The sequence below is a fragment of the Podarcis vaucheri genome (genome assembly GCF_965113315.1).
Source record: "Podarcis vaucheri genome assembly, chromosome: 5".
Taxonomy (NCBI): Eukaryota; Metazoa; Chordata; class Lepidosauria; order Squamata; family Lacertidae; genus Podarcis; species Podarcis vaucheri.
The window spans coordinates 46,855,949-46,872,738 of record NC_138763.1 but is presented as its reverse complement, the minus strand read 5'-3'; the positions used below and the strand labels follow the sequence as shown (position 1 = coordinate 46,872,738).

Below are 16,790 nucleotides of genomic sequence, written 5' to 3'. Positions count from 1 at the left end.
GTCCTTGTGCCGCCTTCCTAAAGCCAAGTTAGCGCTTTCCCAGCTTTGGGAAGGAGGTGGGGAGGGCTCTAGGGCTCTGCCAGAGCCTCACACCTCCTTCCAAAGCCAAATGCTTCACTAGCTTAACTGGGAAGGCAGCCCAAGGGCTGAGGGAGTGTGTGTCAAATATTCACACTCCCCTCCCCACAAGGCAGTGCGCAGCCTGTGGGTTCCGTGTTGAAGTCCTCTTGCAACCCACTTGGTATGAAAAGTCGGGCCACCCAGCTCTAGACATTGCCCAAACATCAAACACTGATTTGCCTGAATGTACGGTAATTGATTTGGAAAGAGATTATAACCCAGAAAAGTTTGAAGTCAGAATATCACCAAGGACAAACAGGCTGCCTCAAGACATGTCATCTTTATTTATTTGTGCCTTACAGAAGAGGAGGAAAGAATGTGAGCAAAACAGTTTCTCTTAGTTCAGGAAACTATTGCAGTGAAACTGATAGGACATGATGGTTTTGTGTGCTCAAACCTTGTGGCAGGATGCATTAATGCAAACACATCACAATAACACACAATCTTCAGCTTCTGCAGAAAGCAAATTCTGCTGGCAATTTTAAGGCATTGAAAGAAAATCCACACTAGTAAGTTCTATATAAAACTTGGCACATATTCAAGTGGTAGACTGAAAAGGTACACTGAAGGTTAGCAGATCCAGATGGAGGATAGGATTCTATCTTATCAGGATTCCTTTTTGAGAAAATAGTAGGTGTGAATCTTTCCTCCCTGTGACTCTACTTGTTTGCAAACATGTGAATTTAGTCTGCCAGTGTCTTGAAATGGGCAGAATTTCATTAATCAGTCTACAGCACCAGTTTACCAAGCAGAAGTGATTCTGTGTATGTGTGCAGCTGCATCATTTCCAAGTCTGGCTGGCAAGGCTAACAAATATGCTCCTCTAAGTCTATTAGAGAAAAGTCAGAAGAACCACTACAATTCACTGGTGAGGTTATCATGTGGCAGTGAGTACATTTAAGAAAATACATTAAGAAAAAATACCTTAATAGTATGTTATTAACAAACTTTGTCTCTAATACAGCACATAGAACCCATATTGCTTTCCATAATAGAGAAATAAGCAGCTGGCATAATTCTACACTCCTTTTCTAATGGTGAATCAAAAGCCAGGATATCCATGGTTTTGAGTTGCCGATTGTGGCGATAGGAAACAGCAGATATCTAAGCTTTTGAAACGATGTTAGGAATCTGTGCTCTAGAAGACTCAAGAGAGTGGATCTTTTTTTCTTTTAGCCTTATTTTCATACAAGGCTAAAGCTAAAATCTAGGAACTGATTACAACACACCTGTTTCCTTTATTCTTAATTGCTGGCACTACTGATTGTAAGCAATTACTATTTTAAATCTACAAATATGGCACAAAGTGAAATGGACAGCACAATGGTTCACAATGTAATCACAGAAATGACTGTCCATGCTTCTAAAGAAAAACAGGGCTCTAATACTCCAAAAAAATTATCATGTAGGTTTTTTAAAAAAGGAAGAATGCACCAGGTTTAGCTAGTGAGATAACTAAGATATATTTAAGTGCATCTTCACTATGTGCTATCATATGACAGAGAGCTCCCATGTGCATTGGTACAGAAAGTTGGTCCACAGTTATTGTGTGGCTTAGTATTTATCTTCCTAAAGACATTTGCACCTTATAAATGTCAGTAGCTTCCACCTCGTATTTTTGAATGCATTGTGCTTCTTTCTAGAATACACCAACCGCACAGCAAGGCAAACAAAATGCCCTGTTTTCTCTACCCCTGTGATCCATAAGAACTGGAAACAGAATAAATCATCTAATTACTTGCCTTCAAGAGGCGAGTAACGAAGATTAATCTGCACTTCCCTGACAAGGTGCAATTGCTGGATATTTTGTATCTTACCTGTGAAGGAGGTTCACTTTTCAACTGATTCTGAATAGCAGGTTCAGCAATTAAGTCAGACATCATGAAGGAGCCCTGAGTCATTAACTATAATGTGTAGGTTTTAACTTTTTCTACTAGCTGCACTTCTGAGACTTCCCTCTTTGCTTAATTTAGAAATTGTGAGATCTGGCTATTACATAACTCTGCAGTTTGCCAACTAGTTTTCCTATAGAGTCCCTCCCCGCCCCTGGAAAATAATCAAACTTTGAGCCCCTCCCCTTTCTTTCCTCCTAGTGATTCTGGATGTGGTGCTCTTACTAAACTAGTCTAGTGATGTGAAACATTAGAACTTTATGTGTACATGAGCTGGTAAGCACCTTAATTCAGGCATAGGCAATTTAAAGGTCTAAGCTATATTGTTCCCTCCTTAAAGGTTCATTGTATTTAAGGTGAAAGGTTACACTTTTTGGTTTGCAGCACCCCCCTCTTCCAGATTTGTTCGTTCAGTTTTCTTAGTGGATGTTATGGTCTCCTCAATCATTTCAGCAAAGGCTTCCCCTACTTGGCTTGATGAGATTTTTGAAGCCAATTTAGCCTCTTCTTTCTCCTCTTTCTTAAAAGAGAAAGTGGGGGATATTTTGGAACTGCTGGCCATAGAGGAACTGAAGAACCTGGGCTGGAAGGAGTAAGTGGGGTTGGAAGGGGGATTCATTGATGAAATGCTGATGCTTGAAGTGCTAAAACGTGTCTCCTCACCCTCCAGCAGTTTCCTATAAACACCAGAGAAGGAGAGATTATTATTATTTGGGGTTCAATCCAGGATTAAGCACATTTATGAAGAGGTAGGACCATTTCTAGTCCCTATGTTGGTTAAAAGCAGGAGAAGACTAAAAGAGGGGTGAGTAACCAAGCATTTTTTCATGCCCCAAAGACCCACAGGAATTTGAAAATATTTGCAGATTTTAAAAAATCCCCCATGTTGTTTAACATCTATATGAAATCGCTAAGTAGGGTCACCTAGAATCTTGAGCACGTAGTCAGGAATATTCTGATGACACAGAGCTCTACTTCTCATTGACGTCTACAAGTGTGGCAGTAGATGTGCTGGACCAATGTCTTGCCTCAATAATGGACGCTCAATTGAAGCTCAATCCAGATAAGACTGAGGAACTGTTAGTGGGTGGTTCCCTAGACTGGATGAATTGGAGCTGGCCTGCTCTTAATGGGGTTGCACTCTCTCTGAAGGAGCAGGTACATAACTTGGGAACCATCACTGGTGCTTGAAGCTCAGGTGACCTCAGTGATGTAGAATGCCTTCCATCAGCTTAAGTAGGTGGCCCAGCTATGCTCCTGTCTGTACATATGCTTTCCACACTTTGGTAACCTCTAGGTTAGATTACTGCAGTGCATTATACATGGGGCTGCCTTTGAAAGGCAATTTATAAACTGCAGCTGCTGTCAGGCATGATCAAATGAGAGGTGTCAGAGGTTGTGGCATCTGTACATATGCTATTTCCTCTACTTAAGGGATTCTGTAGGAAGACACAGCAGCTTTTAAGAGCATAAACTATACCCTGCTACTTACAACCACGTCTTACAGAGGGGTGTTCTTTTATGCTGCAGCAGACTAAAAGTCTTGTAGCTGCTTAAAGACCAGCAAATGTATTATGATATAAACCACAGGTAGAGAACCTATGGCCCTCCAGGTATTGCTGGACTATAAGCCATGCTGGCTGGGGCTGATGGGAATTGGAACCAATATCTAGAAGGCCACGGGTGCCTCACCTTTCGTATAAGCTATAAAAGCTGATCCCACAAAAAAATCCATTATTATTTTAGGTGTCACAATATGAACTAGAATATGTTAATTTGATTTATAAAATGTATACTGAAAACACCTAGTCTCACTATACTTTATCTACTTTAAATACATTGCATTACCATCAATGCAAAACGATGGTAAAGCTTCCTAGTGAGCAGTGCGAAATTGACTCCCACCAGCCACTAGGATAGGGTTGGTTTTCATCACAGCCTATTTTGGTGCTATGCTGTTTACATAACCAACAGGCAAGCAGGGCTTTGATAGTCACTGTTACCTGTATGCTGCTATCTCTATATCCAGGGCCATTTTGACATTGAGCAAATCTTGGTATTCTCTCAGATGCCGAGCCATTTCACTTTTTGTGTCTCTCAGGTCACTCTCCAGCTGATTGACAGTGTCCTGTAATTCAGACAGACAGATATAAAACTGATATTTTAAAGCCAAAGATGTTGCTGAGTAGCTGCTTTTCCTCTTAGAATGGAGCTGTGGCAAAATCAGCAATATTGTACATGCATTTGCACAAAACAACATGCAAATTCGGGTCTACCATTAAAACATGTATAAGCCTGCATGACAGCTTTTTGGGTACATGACAGCTTTCTGGGTATGACCACCATGAAGTCCTATGTGGAAAACTGGATGGGATTTCTCTCAGTGTTCCAGAACACAGACACAACCCTCTCCTATATGAAGCTACTCAAGTATTATTATTTATCCTTGGAGGACTTTCTCTGGATTCTGCCACCCCCTCCACAAGCACACACTGCTGGAGGAGAAGTGGGTGATGATCAGAGATAGCTACCCTTACAGCTATAGTGCCCCAAATTTGTAAATTCAGATGAAGACCCCAGCCATTTGGGTTCTGCTTAAGGAAAAAGGTTCACACCAGCAATGTATAAAGGGCACCTTTATATCACATATACCAAAAGCTCAGTGTCAAGTATTTGCAGCAATGATTCTGTATCTCTGATTAAATCAGAGGCTGTTTTTCTGCATTGCTTAAGTTACACATTTCCGCTAACAAATTTGCATCCAGAATCTTGGCCAAGTAGATGCTCCTGCTACACCTGTACAGTTGCTAACTAGGGCCGCCATTTGATTATGGAAATCTTAGTTGCTTAATCATAGGACTTGTAAGTTATTAACTCATTAAATTTGCATATTAATATGGCAGTCTTTCTTATGAAGAAAGCTTCCCCCGTTTAAATGATGTATGCATGTATTACAGAAGATTGCCAAATAATTGGGGGGATTTTTTTTAATCATCACAATTTCCAGCCCAAATTCTAGCCCTAGCTGTTGATATGTATGCCTTTCTAACTAATCAACAGACTCACCTACATAAGATGCAATCCTAGAATTCCTCTTTTAATGTAATACAGCTTCAGTTTGCAATATGTTAAAGGGGGAGCAGTGCAAGCTTAACTTAGAATGTGTGTATCCTTTATGTAGCCAAAACAGTACCTCCCATGCACAAGAAACTTATAGACGAAAAACTCCTAAAATTTTCACCCAACAGCCCAACGATGACAGAGCATTTTCAGTTGCCAAGGAATGCTGACTGTCCAAGAGGGAAAAGTGAGAAGGAGTAACAAAAGTAATGGACTATCCTGGAAGATCCAGTGTCTGGCTGGCACCCTGAACAGAAGCATACCATATTTTCTTACTGGCTCCACTAGCTAACAGTAGATTGATTGCAATGCATCTTGTTCAGTACCATGGAGAGAGACATAGTTTTCTCCGCTGTCTTTTAGCTTCAGTTCAGGCTGAGCCCTACTCTTCTTAAGAAGCAGGGAGATGTTAGAAGAGGTATAATTCCTCACAGATTAGAGGGAGGGATGTCCAACGCTGACACCACTCAAACCCAGGAACTGTGAAAACACTAAGCAGGCACAGTATCCAGATGTGGAAATCAGTTATTCCTCAATATGAAGCCAGTGCACAACCAGGGGTGTAGCCAGGATTTTTGGGGGGCTTTTGTTAGGGTGGGGGCAGAACCTCAGCTTTGTTTTGATTTTTTTGATTTGGGGGCAGCTGCCCCCTCTGGCTATGCCCATGTGCACAATGAATTAACATGAGACTGGCGGGACAGACGGAAACACAATCAAAACACTTCATGGATAAGAGGTTCTGTTTATGGGCCCAACTGCACTACAGTCAGGAGCTCCATGGTAAACTGTTAAGAGCTTTCAAGGCCCAGAGAAATAAGCATGCAAGTGATACCCTCGCACAGTGAATTGCTTTTCTAAAAGACACCTGCACAAAAAGCAAAACTCCTAGCCTGTTTTAACACACCCTCCAGACGGAATGTGTTGACAGACTTTCCCCCACCCCTCCTAGCAGATTTTTGGAAAGGAGATTCTCAAACGTCTAAGGGCAGCCGGAGGCTTCCAACCACTGGCCTTAAGTCTGCTGTGAATGGGCCTATGGTCTGATTCAGCACATGAGAGGCGACAACTGTCATCCTGAGCCAACCCAGAGATCCGTTTCCTGCAGCTTTCTGCGGCTAGTGATCGGAAGCCACCGGGGGGAGGGGTGGGTGGAGAAGCGGCGCTTACGTGCGCGATAGGGGGCGAGCGCGCTAAGGCGATCGACAGCGTCTGGCCACGAGGTGTGTCCTCGGACGCGGTGCGGAGAATGACGACGCGGCGCCTGCGCGGAAAGGCGACCCCCCCGCGCGCGCGCGCCCTCACCTGCAAGCCGACGGCCTCGGCGTGGTGGCGCTCCTCCATCTCGTGCAGCTGCCGCTCGAGGGACTCGTTGGCGCCGCGCAGGCTCTCCACCTCGAGGGTGCGCGCCTGCAGCTGGCGGCGGTACTCTCCGATCTCCTCGCGGCTGGCGCGGATGGCCTCGTTGCTGCGCGCCGCCTGCTCGCTCAGGTTGGCGAACTTGCCGCGGTACCACTCCTCGGCCGCCTGCAGGTTCTTGGCGGCCAGCACCTCGTACTGGCCGCGCAGCTCCTTGAGGGCCGCCGTCAGGTCGGCCTTGGGGGCGTCGGGCTCGACGGCGGCCAGCGCGGGCGCCTGCAGCGAGGCGCTCAGCTCGGCCAGCTCCTCCGAGTGCACTTTGCGCACGAAGGCCAGCTCGTCCAGCAGCGCCTCCACCTTCTTCTCCAGCGCCAGGCGCGCCAGGGTGGCGCCGTCCACCTCGCGCTGCTGCGCCCGCAGCGCCTGCTCGGCCTCGGCCCGGGCGCGGGCCTCGTCCTCGCAGTGCGCCCGCAGGCGCTGCACTTCCTCGGCCAGCCGCTCGCGGTCCAGCGCCGCCTGCGCCCGGGAGGCCTCGGTCTCCTCCAGCTGGGCGCGCAGCTCGCGCAGCTCGGCCTGGAACAGCTCGGCCAGGCGGCTGGGCTCGGCGTGGCGCTGCCGCAATGCGCCCAGCTCGGTCTCCAGCAGCCGGTTGTGCTGCTCCAGCTGCCGCACTTTCTCGATGTAGCCGGCGAAGCGGTCGTTGAGGCCCTGCAGCTGCTCCTTCTCGTTGGTGCGCGTCAGGCGGAATTCGTCGTGCACCGCCGCCGCCTGGCTCAGGTCCAGGCTCTCCGCCTGCGCCAGCCGGTACGAGACGGCATGGCTGCTGCGGGACAGCGACTGCGAGCGGTAGCTGCTGCCCGCCGTCGAGCTGCCCAGGCGGGAGGAGTAGCGGGGAGGCTCCCCGAAGATCTTCCTGTAGGAAGAGGCCAAGTAGTGAGAATCCGATCCGAAATTCATCCTGGAGGCAGTAGAGAGGCTTCCTGCGCCGTCCGTGCTTTATATAGGGAGGCGGGTCGCCCGTCGCGCCGCAGAAAGGCGGGGGTGGGGGGAAGCTGCACTTTTAGGGCGCGGTCGAGGGGAGGAGATTGGGATGAAAGGGACAGGCTGGGGATGAGGATGCTGGGGCGCTCCGGCAGTCCCATTGGGCGTAAGCAGTGGATTTTGGGGTGCGGGTGGGAGAAGGGCTGCTACTCTACAGGGTGATAGAGCTTGGTATATTTAGGAACGATGGTCATTGCTTTGTAGAGTAGCGGAGGTAAGCGGAGGTGAGAAACTTGGGCTCCCCCTGACTACGATGGAAGAAGGCAGAGCAGAGAACGCCTATCCAGGAATGGGAAGCAGCTGGTGTTGCTGGCTGAAATCTTGGGGCGCACGTCTGAGGAAGGATAGAGGGCTTGGAGGGACCTGGTAGTGCTGAAGGTGCATCTTTCCGGTCCTAGCTTCGCATTCCCAACTGACTTTGCTAGGAAGCATGACAGGGAGAAATGCTGATGGAGCTGTCCATTTTGCCGCAGTGCTGATGTCAGTTCTTCCCACCGGCTGCCGCTGAAGGTTGGGGACGCTTCCACCCAGCGCAAGCTGTTTTGGCTCTTGGAGATAGACAGTTATGATATACAGAACTGCTAGGCTCCGTCTCCCTTAACCAGCTTCCCAATGCTGTTGTTTCTCCGAACCATAGAGCCAGTTTCCTTCTCAGGGTAGGCCTTAAATAATGGAGCTCTGCAATTCAGTCAGAACATTTGCTTTGTTGTACTGTGCACAAACAGTAAAGAAGACTGGAGGGTAACACTTACTGATTGCTGCAGTGAGGAAGAAGAGAAAGACAGGAGTGTCCTAGATTTGCTAAGGGAGTGAATTTAGTGTGGGAAGATTAGAGTATATTAAACATACTGCAGTGTAGTAGGACCTTGAAGATCCTATAAAACTGTAGTTGCATTCTGTTATTATATTGCGTTATCATATTGTGATCTTAAACCGGGGGGATATGCTATTTCATTAGAACAACTCAGTCTGATAAGAATATGTAAGTGTGGTTTTTAGAATGAATTTCAGCAGGACTGCAGGAGTGTTCTTAGGAGGAAGTGTTTTGCTGTAGATGATTTGTAGTGCCAGTATTAACACACCCAGCCAGTTTCCCTGATCACAGCACCAAGGAAGGAAGGTGAAAACATTTGCATCCATGACTCTGCATGATACATTGCCCCTGCCTAACGTGAACAGTCTTTTAAAAATATTGTTTGTGTTCAGAAAATACACTACTAAAATGTGTGATTTAAATCCTATCATTTCAACATGGTATTTAGTCTGGCATTTCTCTGTGGAGATGTACATATTCTCTAGGTGAGGCCATACCCCCAAACCTGGAATTCAGTTCTCTGTAGAAGGGTTGCAGGAACCTTTTCTGCCCCTGGGCCACATTCTCTTGTGGGCAACCTTTTACTGGACCACTGTAGTCAGGATGTCTTGGTCCAGAAAAGGTTGCAAGTGGCATACCAGCTGAAGCTGGCAAAAAGCACTCCTGGTCTCTTGGGTCTCTAGTGACAGAGATGGCTCAAGTAGTAGACCCAGTCTGCATACCTGCTCCTTCAGAGGGAGAGAAACCCCATCCAAAACAGGCAATTAACCACTCACCCACAAAACCTCCATTTCCCCCCAGGATTTAAGCTCAGTTTTTTTTACCTTTATCTAGTGCACCATTGCATCGAGATGCTGGTCCAAGACTTGCACAGCCTCTCCTGTCTCCATGTTGGCATTTAGGGCTTCCTACCAGAACATTCTGACTTTCAGTCACCTGGTTGGTTGCTATGTAGAATTGTCCTTGAGTTCCTTCCAGGATACTTGATTTCCTTTCTGTTTTGGCCTTTGATTTAGCTGCACTTCTTCCCTAATTCTGGATCTGGAGTTATGTGCTTTTGGCTGTGGGCTATTTTTGGTGCACAAGTGGCCGTATTCTTTCCAGCTTTTGAGACTGGATGGCTGTAGACCATAGGCATGTTCAGTGACATAGCTACTGACACCTTCCAGTCAAGGTGGAAGGAGAGGCTCACATGGAAGCCCCACCCCAACACCCTCAGGCATGTCCTCCTCCACCCTCATTCTAAACATCTGCATGGAGCTTCTACTTGACTTCATTTGGATGTGGGTAGAACTTTTGTGCTATCTGGGATCCTGATAAAGAAGGTTCCCTAATCACGTGAGGGATTCTACTTGTGTCCCGGCAAACACAAGTAGAAGCCCCAGTGCAAGTTTGCCCCATGAACATGTGGAAAGTTGACAGACAGGGAACTGATGTGCCCAAGGATGTGGGGAGGCTTGTGTGTGTGATTCTGCCTTTGTCAATTCAAGTTTTCCCATTGACTTTTAAGCCTAAGCCAAGTCATTCAGTGACCCCAGCAGTTCTCCAGTCACCCTCTATTCTTTTCAGGTCTTCTTCCTTCTGGCTGTCTGCCAGGAACACCAACCAACATGAGCTGCCAATCCAACTAACTAACTGCTGGTGACCAGCACTTGGCCGTATATACACTTCTTCTGGATCCCTATTCTAGTCCCGGTCAATCAACGCTATCTAACTATGAATTCTAAACATGCAGTTACCAATCAGAATATGAAATTAATCAGTAAAGCATTAATTGATTAACATCCTGTCCTGTCTGACATTCAACAAGGCATTATAGAACCCCGGGAAGCTCAAGTGAGCAACTTGAGGAGCTTTGTCCTGGATAGTGCCAGATCACCCCTCCTAGGCTTCCACCACCCCACCACTTCTCAGAGGATAAAGGCAAAGGGACCCCTGACCATTAGGACCAGTCATGACCGACTCTGGGGTTGTGGCACTCATCTCGCTTTATTGGCCGAGGGAGCCGGTGTACAGCTTCTGGGTCATGTGGTCAGCATGGCTAAGCCACTTCTGGCGAACCAGAGCAGCAAACGGAAACGCCGTTTACCTTCCCGCCAGAGCGGTACCTATTTATCTACTTGTACTTTGACGTGCTTTCGAACTGCTAGGTTGGCAGGAGCAGGGACCGAGCAACGGGAGCTCACCCCGTCACAGTGATTCGAACCGCCGACCTTCTGATCGGCAAGTCCTAGGCTCTGTGGTTTAACCCACAGTGCCACCCGCGTCCCTCTCAGAGGCTAGTAAGGCCTTAAAGCAGCAGTCCTGTGGCCTGGTTCTTAGCACTCTGCCTGCTCTCTGTTAGTTCTCCCTAGGTTTGTTGTTGGCATAGACTGCCAGGCATGGGCTTATGGCGTGAGCTGGTTGGACACAGAAGAATGATGGGAGGAACCAGCTGGGGAACTCCCAAGAGAAAAAGGCTCAGAGCCATGGGATTCGGTGGGATGACAATGAGTGGTCAGAGGGAGAAGACTGGGAGGGCGTGCTAGAAGCTGAAGAGGTAACAGTGCTTAGCGAGTGGAGGGAATCTGTGGCAGAGAGAAGTCCAGAAGCTGAAGCAGGAGAGGAGGGAGTCCAAGAGGAAGAGGTGAATCTGGCTGGTGGAGGCATGGATGTCTCCCCCTCCTGCTGCAACAAGCTTTCCTCCCCCTGGTCTCCCAGAACCAGGATAGGCATGAAGAGGGTAGAGGAGAAGTTAGCTTCACATAGGTGCACTCAGATTGTTTGGGGAAACCATGGAGAGGTGGGGACTTAAGCAGCTGTGGGGAGATGAGGGCCTTCAGTCTCAGCAACTGCTTCATAGCGGCAAGACTTGCTTGAGTTGAGTTGCTGTGCTCACTAGGCCTGACACTCCTTTGTGAATCCCATTTTTGGTAATAAACACCTGCTGGCTCACTCCTGTCAGCTCCCCCCCCCCGTGTGTGTGTGTGTGTGTGTGTGTGTGTAGATCACCGTGACATACATGCTCAGGAGTTTCTTCATCTGGAGATTCAAATTCAGGGGTCCTTGTATTGATGGGTCCTGGCTTATGAGCTCCCTGGTATAATGTTGCTGCCTGGGTTGGTGTGTGCCAACTCTGCCTCCTGTGCTGCTGTTCCACCTTACCTGGCTGGTCCCTCCTCACCTGAGTCAAAATTGGGGAACAAGCTGTTGCTCAGGGTGAGGGTCATGACACCTACCAATTCAACTAAATAAAGCTGGCAACTCTGAAATATTTGTGATCAGCATTGCACACAGTCCACTTTCATGCGGAGCCTGGTAAAACCGTACATTACAACTCTCCTGGCTCTGCTTTTGCCTGGTTTCCAAATGAAAAACGGAAGCTTTCTCTTAGCATCTTTTACCGCAAATGGGCTCTGTGACGCTCATGCATTTTTCAGCACACTATTAAACCAGGGCTGTAGCTACATGTTTTACCACCTGACTTCATGCTGACCACTTACATCAGAATTCTCTAAAGAAGGTTTCCCTTTTGCTCAACTTGGAACACATTTCAGAATAATCGTGAGTACGATATAATTATGATGATCTATCTGGGATCCAGACTAGTCTTGGCAACTAAAAAGAGTCCACAGTGTAGATAACAGAAAATTAATCTCACCCTTTGCTTCTCCACCTGCGTCAGATCTTGTTAGTTGCTACAGGTCTTCTTCATCTCCCCCCCCCCCCCCCGCTTTTTAAAGGGAGACTTAGAGGTGGCACAAGCTGGAGAGCACTGTCATGTCCTGCATCATCTGTGAGTTTGTGAACTGATGTCCAAATATCCTCTGGAAGTTACCGATTGCTGGGAAATACCACTGTTCTTCAGTATCTCCCCCTCTAATCTTGGGTAAGTGCTTCCTGTGTTGTGCATATTTACTCCTGATTTATGCCTGCAGCTGAATATCTGAAAACAAATGCACTCATATGTGTAACCCATGGAACTGCATATGCAAGTAGTAAAAACTTTGATTTTTTAAAAACTTACATGGAACACATAAGATCTCAAGAAATAAAAGAGAAGAGCAACCAAAGCAGCACTTAAGAGTTCAAGGACATGGGCTGGTATTTCAAAATATGTACTGAAATAAATGTTGGATGTTGATTCCTATAAGCCTCATATGAAGCATTGCTCTTTCGATTGTTAAAATAAAAAGGAATATGTTATATTACCATTCTCTCTCTCTCTCTCTTTTAAACGTTGGAGAAAGATTTGTAATTACTCACTAGCTTACTCCCTGGACACATGTAAATATCTACCTCTAGACAATTGGACAAGCCTGCTTTGCTGTTGGAAAGCTTCCAAGTGCTGTGGAAGTTCCAGGGACACAGCACTTACCCAGATTTAGTTTTCTTTGGAATGAGGTCACTGGAGGCTTTTGCTGTTTTGTAATATTTTAATTTATTTGTAAGTACACAGATTGAGCAAGAGGGACAACTTAACATTCCAACAGTCAGCCAAATCCACTGTACCACATCAGATCTCCAGATTCCCTCTCCAAATGGTACTTTCTGGAGCTTAACAAGTTCTCTGTTTATCTTTTCCACTGTCTCCAAAAATTGCAACCTGCCTCCTTTATTCACACATGGAACCCTAGAATACATCATTTGTAGCTAAACAAGGAAGCATTCTCCCATTGCTCCCTGTCTACCTCTCATAATTTCCCCCCTATCTGCAATATCCCAGGCTAGTCCTGTGTCACACAGTAATCTTTCATATGGCAATTAGCTCTCATAAAGACATGTCACCTGAACATCTCAAGCTATTTACACTCCTTTGTCAAGTCCAACCCACACTGGTAGTCCTATTACCAGAAATATGATAGAAAACCCATAAGGATATTGCAAGCTGCCTCCAGAAGTTAGGTTAGTAGGCAGGGAGTAAATACAGTATTCAAAACAACTCTGTACAGTGGTACCTCTGGTTAAGAACTTAATTCGTTCCGGAGGTCCGTTCTTAACCTGAAACTGTTCTTAACCTGAAGCACCACTTTAGCTAATGGGGCATCCTGCCGCTGCGCCACCAAAGCCCGATTTCTGTTCTTATCCTGAAGCAAAGTTCTTAACCTGAAGCACTATTTCTGGCTTAGTAGAGTGTGTAACCTGAAGCGTATGTAATCCGAGGTACCACTGTACTGATCTAGATGGACCCATGATCTGACTCAGGAGAAAGCATGTTCCTGTTTCTGTCACAGTCAATGTTCATGGTTCCTCTACTTTCTGAATCTTTGTCCATCTGCTTCCTTCTCTTCCTCAGCTTCTCAACTTAGTTGTTTCTCCTTATCTCTTCAGCTGCTCTATTTTAAAAAGCTGCTCAGCTTTGTCAAGTATCTCCCAAACCATTTTTTACACACACACACACACACACACACACACACACACACACACCATGCAATGTCCTTCACTAAGGCCACATTTTATATCCTTCTAGCATTACAAAGGCTTAGTAACATGTTTGGGATGCAGAACATCTCAAGTTCATTACCCAACATATCTATTTAGAAATGATCTCTACTAGCAGGGCTGGAAAAGGTTTGTGCTGGAGACCTTCCTTTAATCTGCCTTCAGAACCTGAACTTTCAAAATATATTTCAGAGACTACTCATTTTTGGAATGATGCAATTCTATGAAGCAGTGCCAGATTTTTTTTAAAAAATATGTTTATTAATCTGAGGGCTGCTGCAAGTCCGTTCTACAGGGACCAGTATAAGGGATCTTCCTAACATTCTATAGTCTCTGTCTAGTATTGTTGCAGTGTGAGGTTCTAAGGGTTCCAGGCACTCGCCCAGGGTTCATGTTTTCCTTTTGCCAATGAGGCATGGCAGATATTGTTTTGTGTTTATAATATATAGTTTATTTACACATATATACAACCTGAGCCTACAATGGAGGGGTTCACAGCATTAACATCCCAAAAGGATCTGGTTTCTGTTACAGCTGCAGCCTTGGATTCAAACATAAATCAAACATCATGCTCTGCTTCTGTGGCTTTTCAGCCAGCAGCTTTTACTTCTAGCTCATATTACACACAGACTCTAAACTCTGGCTTTTGTCCTTCTGACTATCTAAGAGCTGGAGGAGGGGCCCCACTTCTTTGCTATTTGGCTCAGAGCTTTTGCCTTCTTAATGGCCTTTCCCTTTGTTCTCTTAACACTTGTTGAGTCCATGGATTAAGTGTCTGGCACCCACAAATGCATAAATGTACTGTTGGGTTTAATTTTGTGCCTTGAATTCCTCTTTAAAAAACAGAAACACTGCACTGAGTGTTGTACTTCAAGTTATGTAATCTGCTTGGGTATATATTTATTTGTTTTCCTCAAAAGCAGGATTATAAATATAATAAATACATGTAATAAGGAAAGTGTTGCTTTTAAAAAATGAATGTGATGGAAACAGCTTTAACAAAAAAAGCTTTCGTAATATGAATATTTTTAACTGGAGGGTCCTAAGTATTTGCCAGTATTATCACACAAACCTGAACTTTATTCTGTTATTTCATAATAGCTACTAGTATGAGAAGCGTGTGGGAGGCTATTCATTGTAGAAACTGTCAGATCTGACTCTGTGATCCAGCTGGAGCGATACCAACTATACCAATGCCCAGTCAGTCAACTTCCTTCTTGCGTTTTCATTTGCTAGGCGCTTCTCCTCCCCCTTGCGCATGGCATGTAGTCTTTAGTTTGTTTAGGGATGGTGCACAAATTACCAGCATTTTTTCTTCCCTGCTCTTCGGCAAGGAAACTGCATGAGAAAACAGGTTCAATGACACATCCTGAAGAAATTGAAAGGGTTTGCTTGATCTGCTACAGTGCTTTTGAGACAAGCTGAAGGAAATATTGATTCTGTTTTTTAACACAGAAAATATAAATAAACCACTACAGCTAATGCAGTCCGATTTGCCCACGAAAGTTTTAAATGCCCTTGAATAATCAATGGTGCCAAAATGGACAGCAACGGCCTACCTCACTGATTAGCTGTGGCACACATGCAACCAGAGCCACAGCTATGCTATAAGCAAGAGGACAGTACACTTGCCTAGCTAAACATTTTTCAAAAAGAAAAAAAAACCTCCTTCCTGCCACTGTTTGGTAATCTGGGTAAGTGGGAAGAATAGTGCTGTGACCAAGATGGCAGGGGCCTGAGAGGGAGAGAGAAAGACAGCAGCAGTGGAGGACTCAGATGGACATCTGGGTAAAAGACTTTTGCAACCCCATTTGCCATTGAACCCAATGTGTTTTGACTATATGATTTTGGCTTTAGGTGCAATCCCCGGAACATAATCCCCTCATAAACTGCGGGCTTACTGTAATGCAACAGGTAGGTAGCCGTGTTGCATTTGTTGAAGGAACAAAAAAAATCCTTCCAGTAGCACCTTAGAGACCAACTAAGTTTGGTACTGGTATGAGCTTTCGTGTGCATGCACACTTCTTCAGATACCCTGAATATCTGAAGAGGTATCTGAAGAAGTGTGCATGCACAAGAAAGCTCATACCAGTAACAAACTTAGTTGATCTCTAAGGTCTCTAAGGTGCTACTGGAAGGAATTTTTTTAATTTTGTAATGCAACAATCTTTCATCATTCTCAAATACAAAGCACACAAATCATTTTGAATAAGCTGTATAGAAATGTAAAACCCCTCAAAGATCCCTTTGAGGCCTGTGCCCATGGCACCTGCCTAGTTGGCCCAATGATAGCCCTGGCCCTGCTTCTCCACCACACTGGCTACGAGGACCAACTACTTCCACCTGTCTCTTCCCCACCCAGAACTACCTCCTCCACTCCACCTGGTCATTCTTTTAAGAGTACAAAAGCCCTGGCGCTGAAATTTCCCTGGTTTTCCTCTTCACTTTCCAATCCTTTTTCCTTTTGTATCAGGGATATTACATCATCATCATCATTCCATCCTTTACCCTATGGTTCGGGGGTGGAACTGACAACGACAGGTGATGTTTGACACCTGTCGCTTCTATTGCGCCAACGTGACCGCCCATCGATGGTAAAGGTTTGTCCGGCTGGTTCAGTGTTTTTCCTCGCTTGTTTCTAGTTACCCCCCAGCTTCATTGTCAGGTGGTCGCCGATCCGTAAAACCTGAAAAATGTGAGCCAACTAATCAAGTAGAAGACAAAAAACTTTGTCCTCAGCCCCAACCTCCCCGCTTGCGTTCAGCCGTTGAGTGCGGCCTACCGGCTTCCTGGCTGCGTTTGCGGCATTGCTGTAAAGCGTCACGTTCTCCTCGGTCCCTAACCGCGGGAAGGGGGGAGGCAACGAAAGGGCTAGCTCGCGCAGGCGCGGTGCGCGCGAGGTCCAGTGCTGCGGCAGTTCAGTTGTGCTATTTCTTTTTCGCGGAGAGCGAGGGGCGAGTGAGAGCTGCGCGCGCGCTGGGAGAGGTGAGCGGGACGGAGGCCGGGAAGCAACGGACTGGCCTCTC

The 16,790-nt window shown here is 46.1% G+C and overlaps 2 protein-coding genes and 2 long non-coding RNA genes across 10 annotated transcripts in view; 2 read left to right on the top strand and 2 right to left on the bottom strand.

The window, feature by feature from the left end:
* Positions 1 to 381: 381 nt before the first annotated feature.
* Positions 382 to 7,645, bottom strand: INA (internexin neuronal intermediate filament protein alpha). The gene is made up of 3 exons (XM_082224853.1): positions 6,435 to 7,645; positions 4,016 to 4,140; positions 382 to 2,689 (listed from the first exon to the last, which is right to left on the bottom strand). Exons 1-3 carry the CDS (start codon positions 7,443 to 7,445, stop codon positions 2,377 to 2,379), a joined length of 1,449 nt encoding a protein of 482 aa, XP_082080979.1. The 5' UTR covers positions 7,446 to 7,645; the 3' UTR covers positions 382 to 2,376.
* LOC309533490 lies at positions 2,699 to 12,533 on the top strand. The gene is made up of 3 exons (XR_014220261.1): positions 2,699 to 2,817; positions 5,261 to 5,426; positions 7,734 to 12,533. It is a non-coding gene; the product is annotated as an uncharacterized lncRNA (long non-coding RNA).
* A 1,208-nt stretch (positions 12,534 to 13,741) lies between these two features.
* LOC309533489 lies at positions 13,742 to 16,653 on the bottom strand. Of its 2 annotated transcripts, none has more exons than XR_014220259.1 (3): positions 16,547 to 16,653; positions 16,147 to 16,450; positions 13,742 to 15,102 (listed from the first exon to the last, which is right to left on the bottom strand). It is a non-coding gene; the product is annotated as an uncharacterized lncRNA (long non-coding RNA). The 2 variants fall into 2 exon arrangements; XR_014220260.1 differs by having other exon boundaries at positions 13,742 to 15,203; positions 16,273 to 16,450.
* NT5C2 (5'-nucleotidase, cytosolic II) overlaps positions 16,625 to 16,790 on the top strand; it is an 86,023-nt gene continuing 85,857 nt past the window's right edge. For 4 of the 6 annotated variants that reach the window (XM_082224837.1, XM_082224839.1, XM_082224840.1 and 1 more), the window contains exon 1: positions 16,625 to 16,749. The gene's annotated coding sequence lies outside the window, so the exon portion shown is untranslated. The remainder of the gene's footprint in view (positions 16,750 to 16,790) is intronic. The other 2 variants (XR_014220254.1, XM_082224833.1) reach the window with 1 other exon arrangement.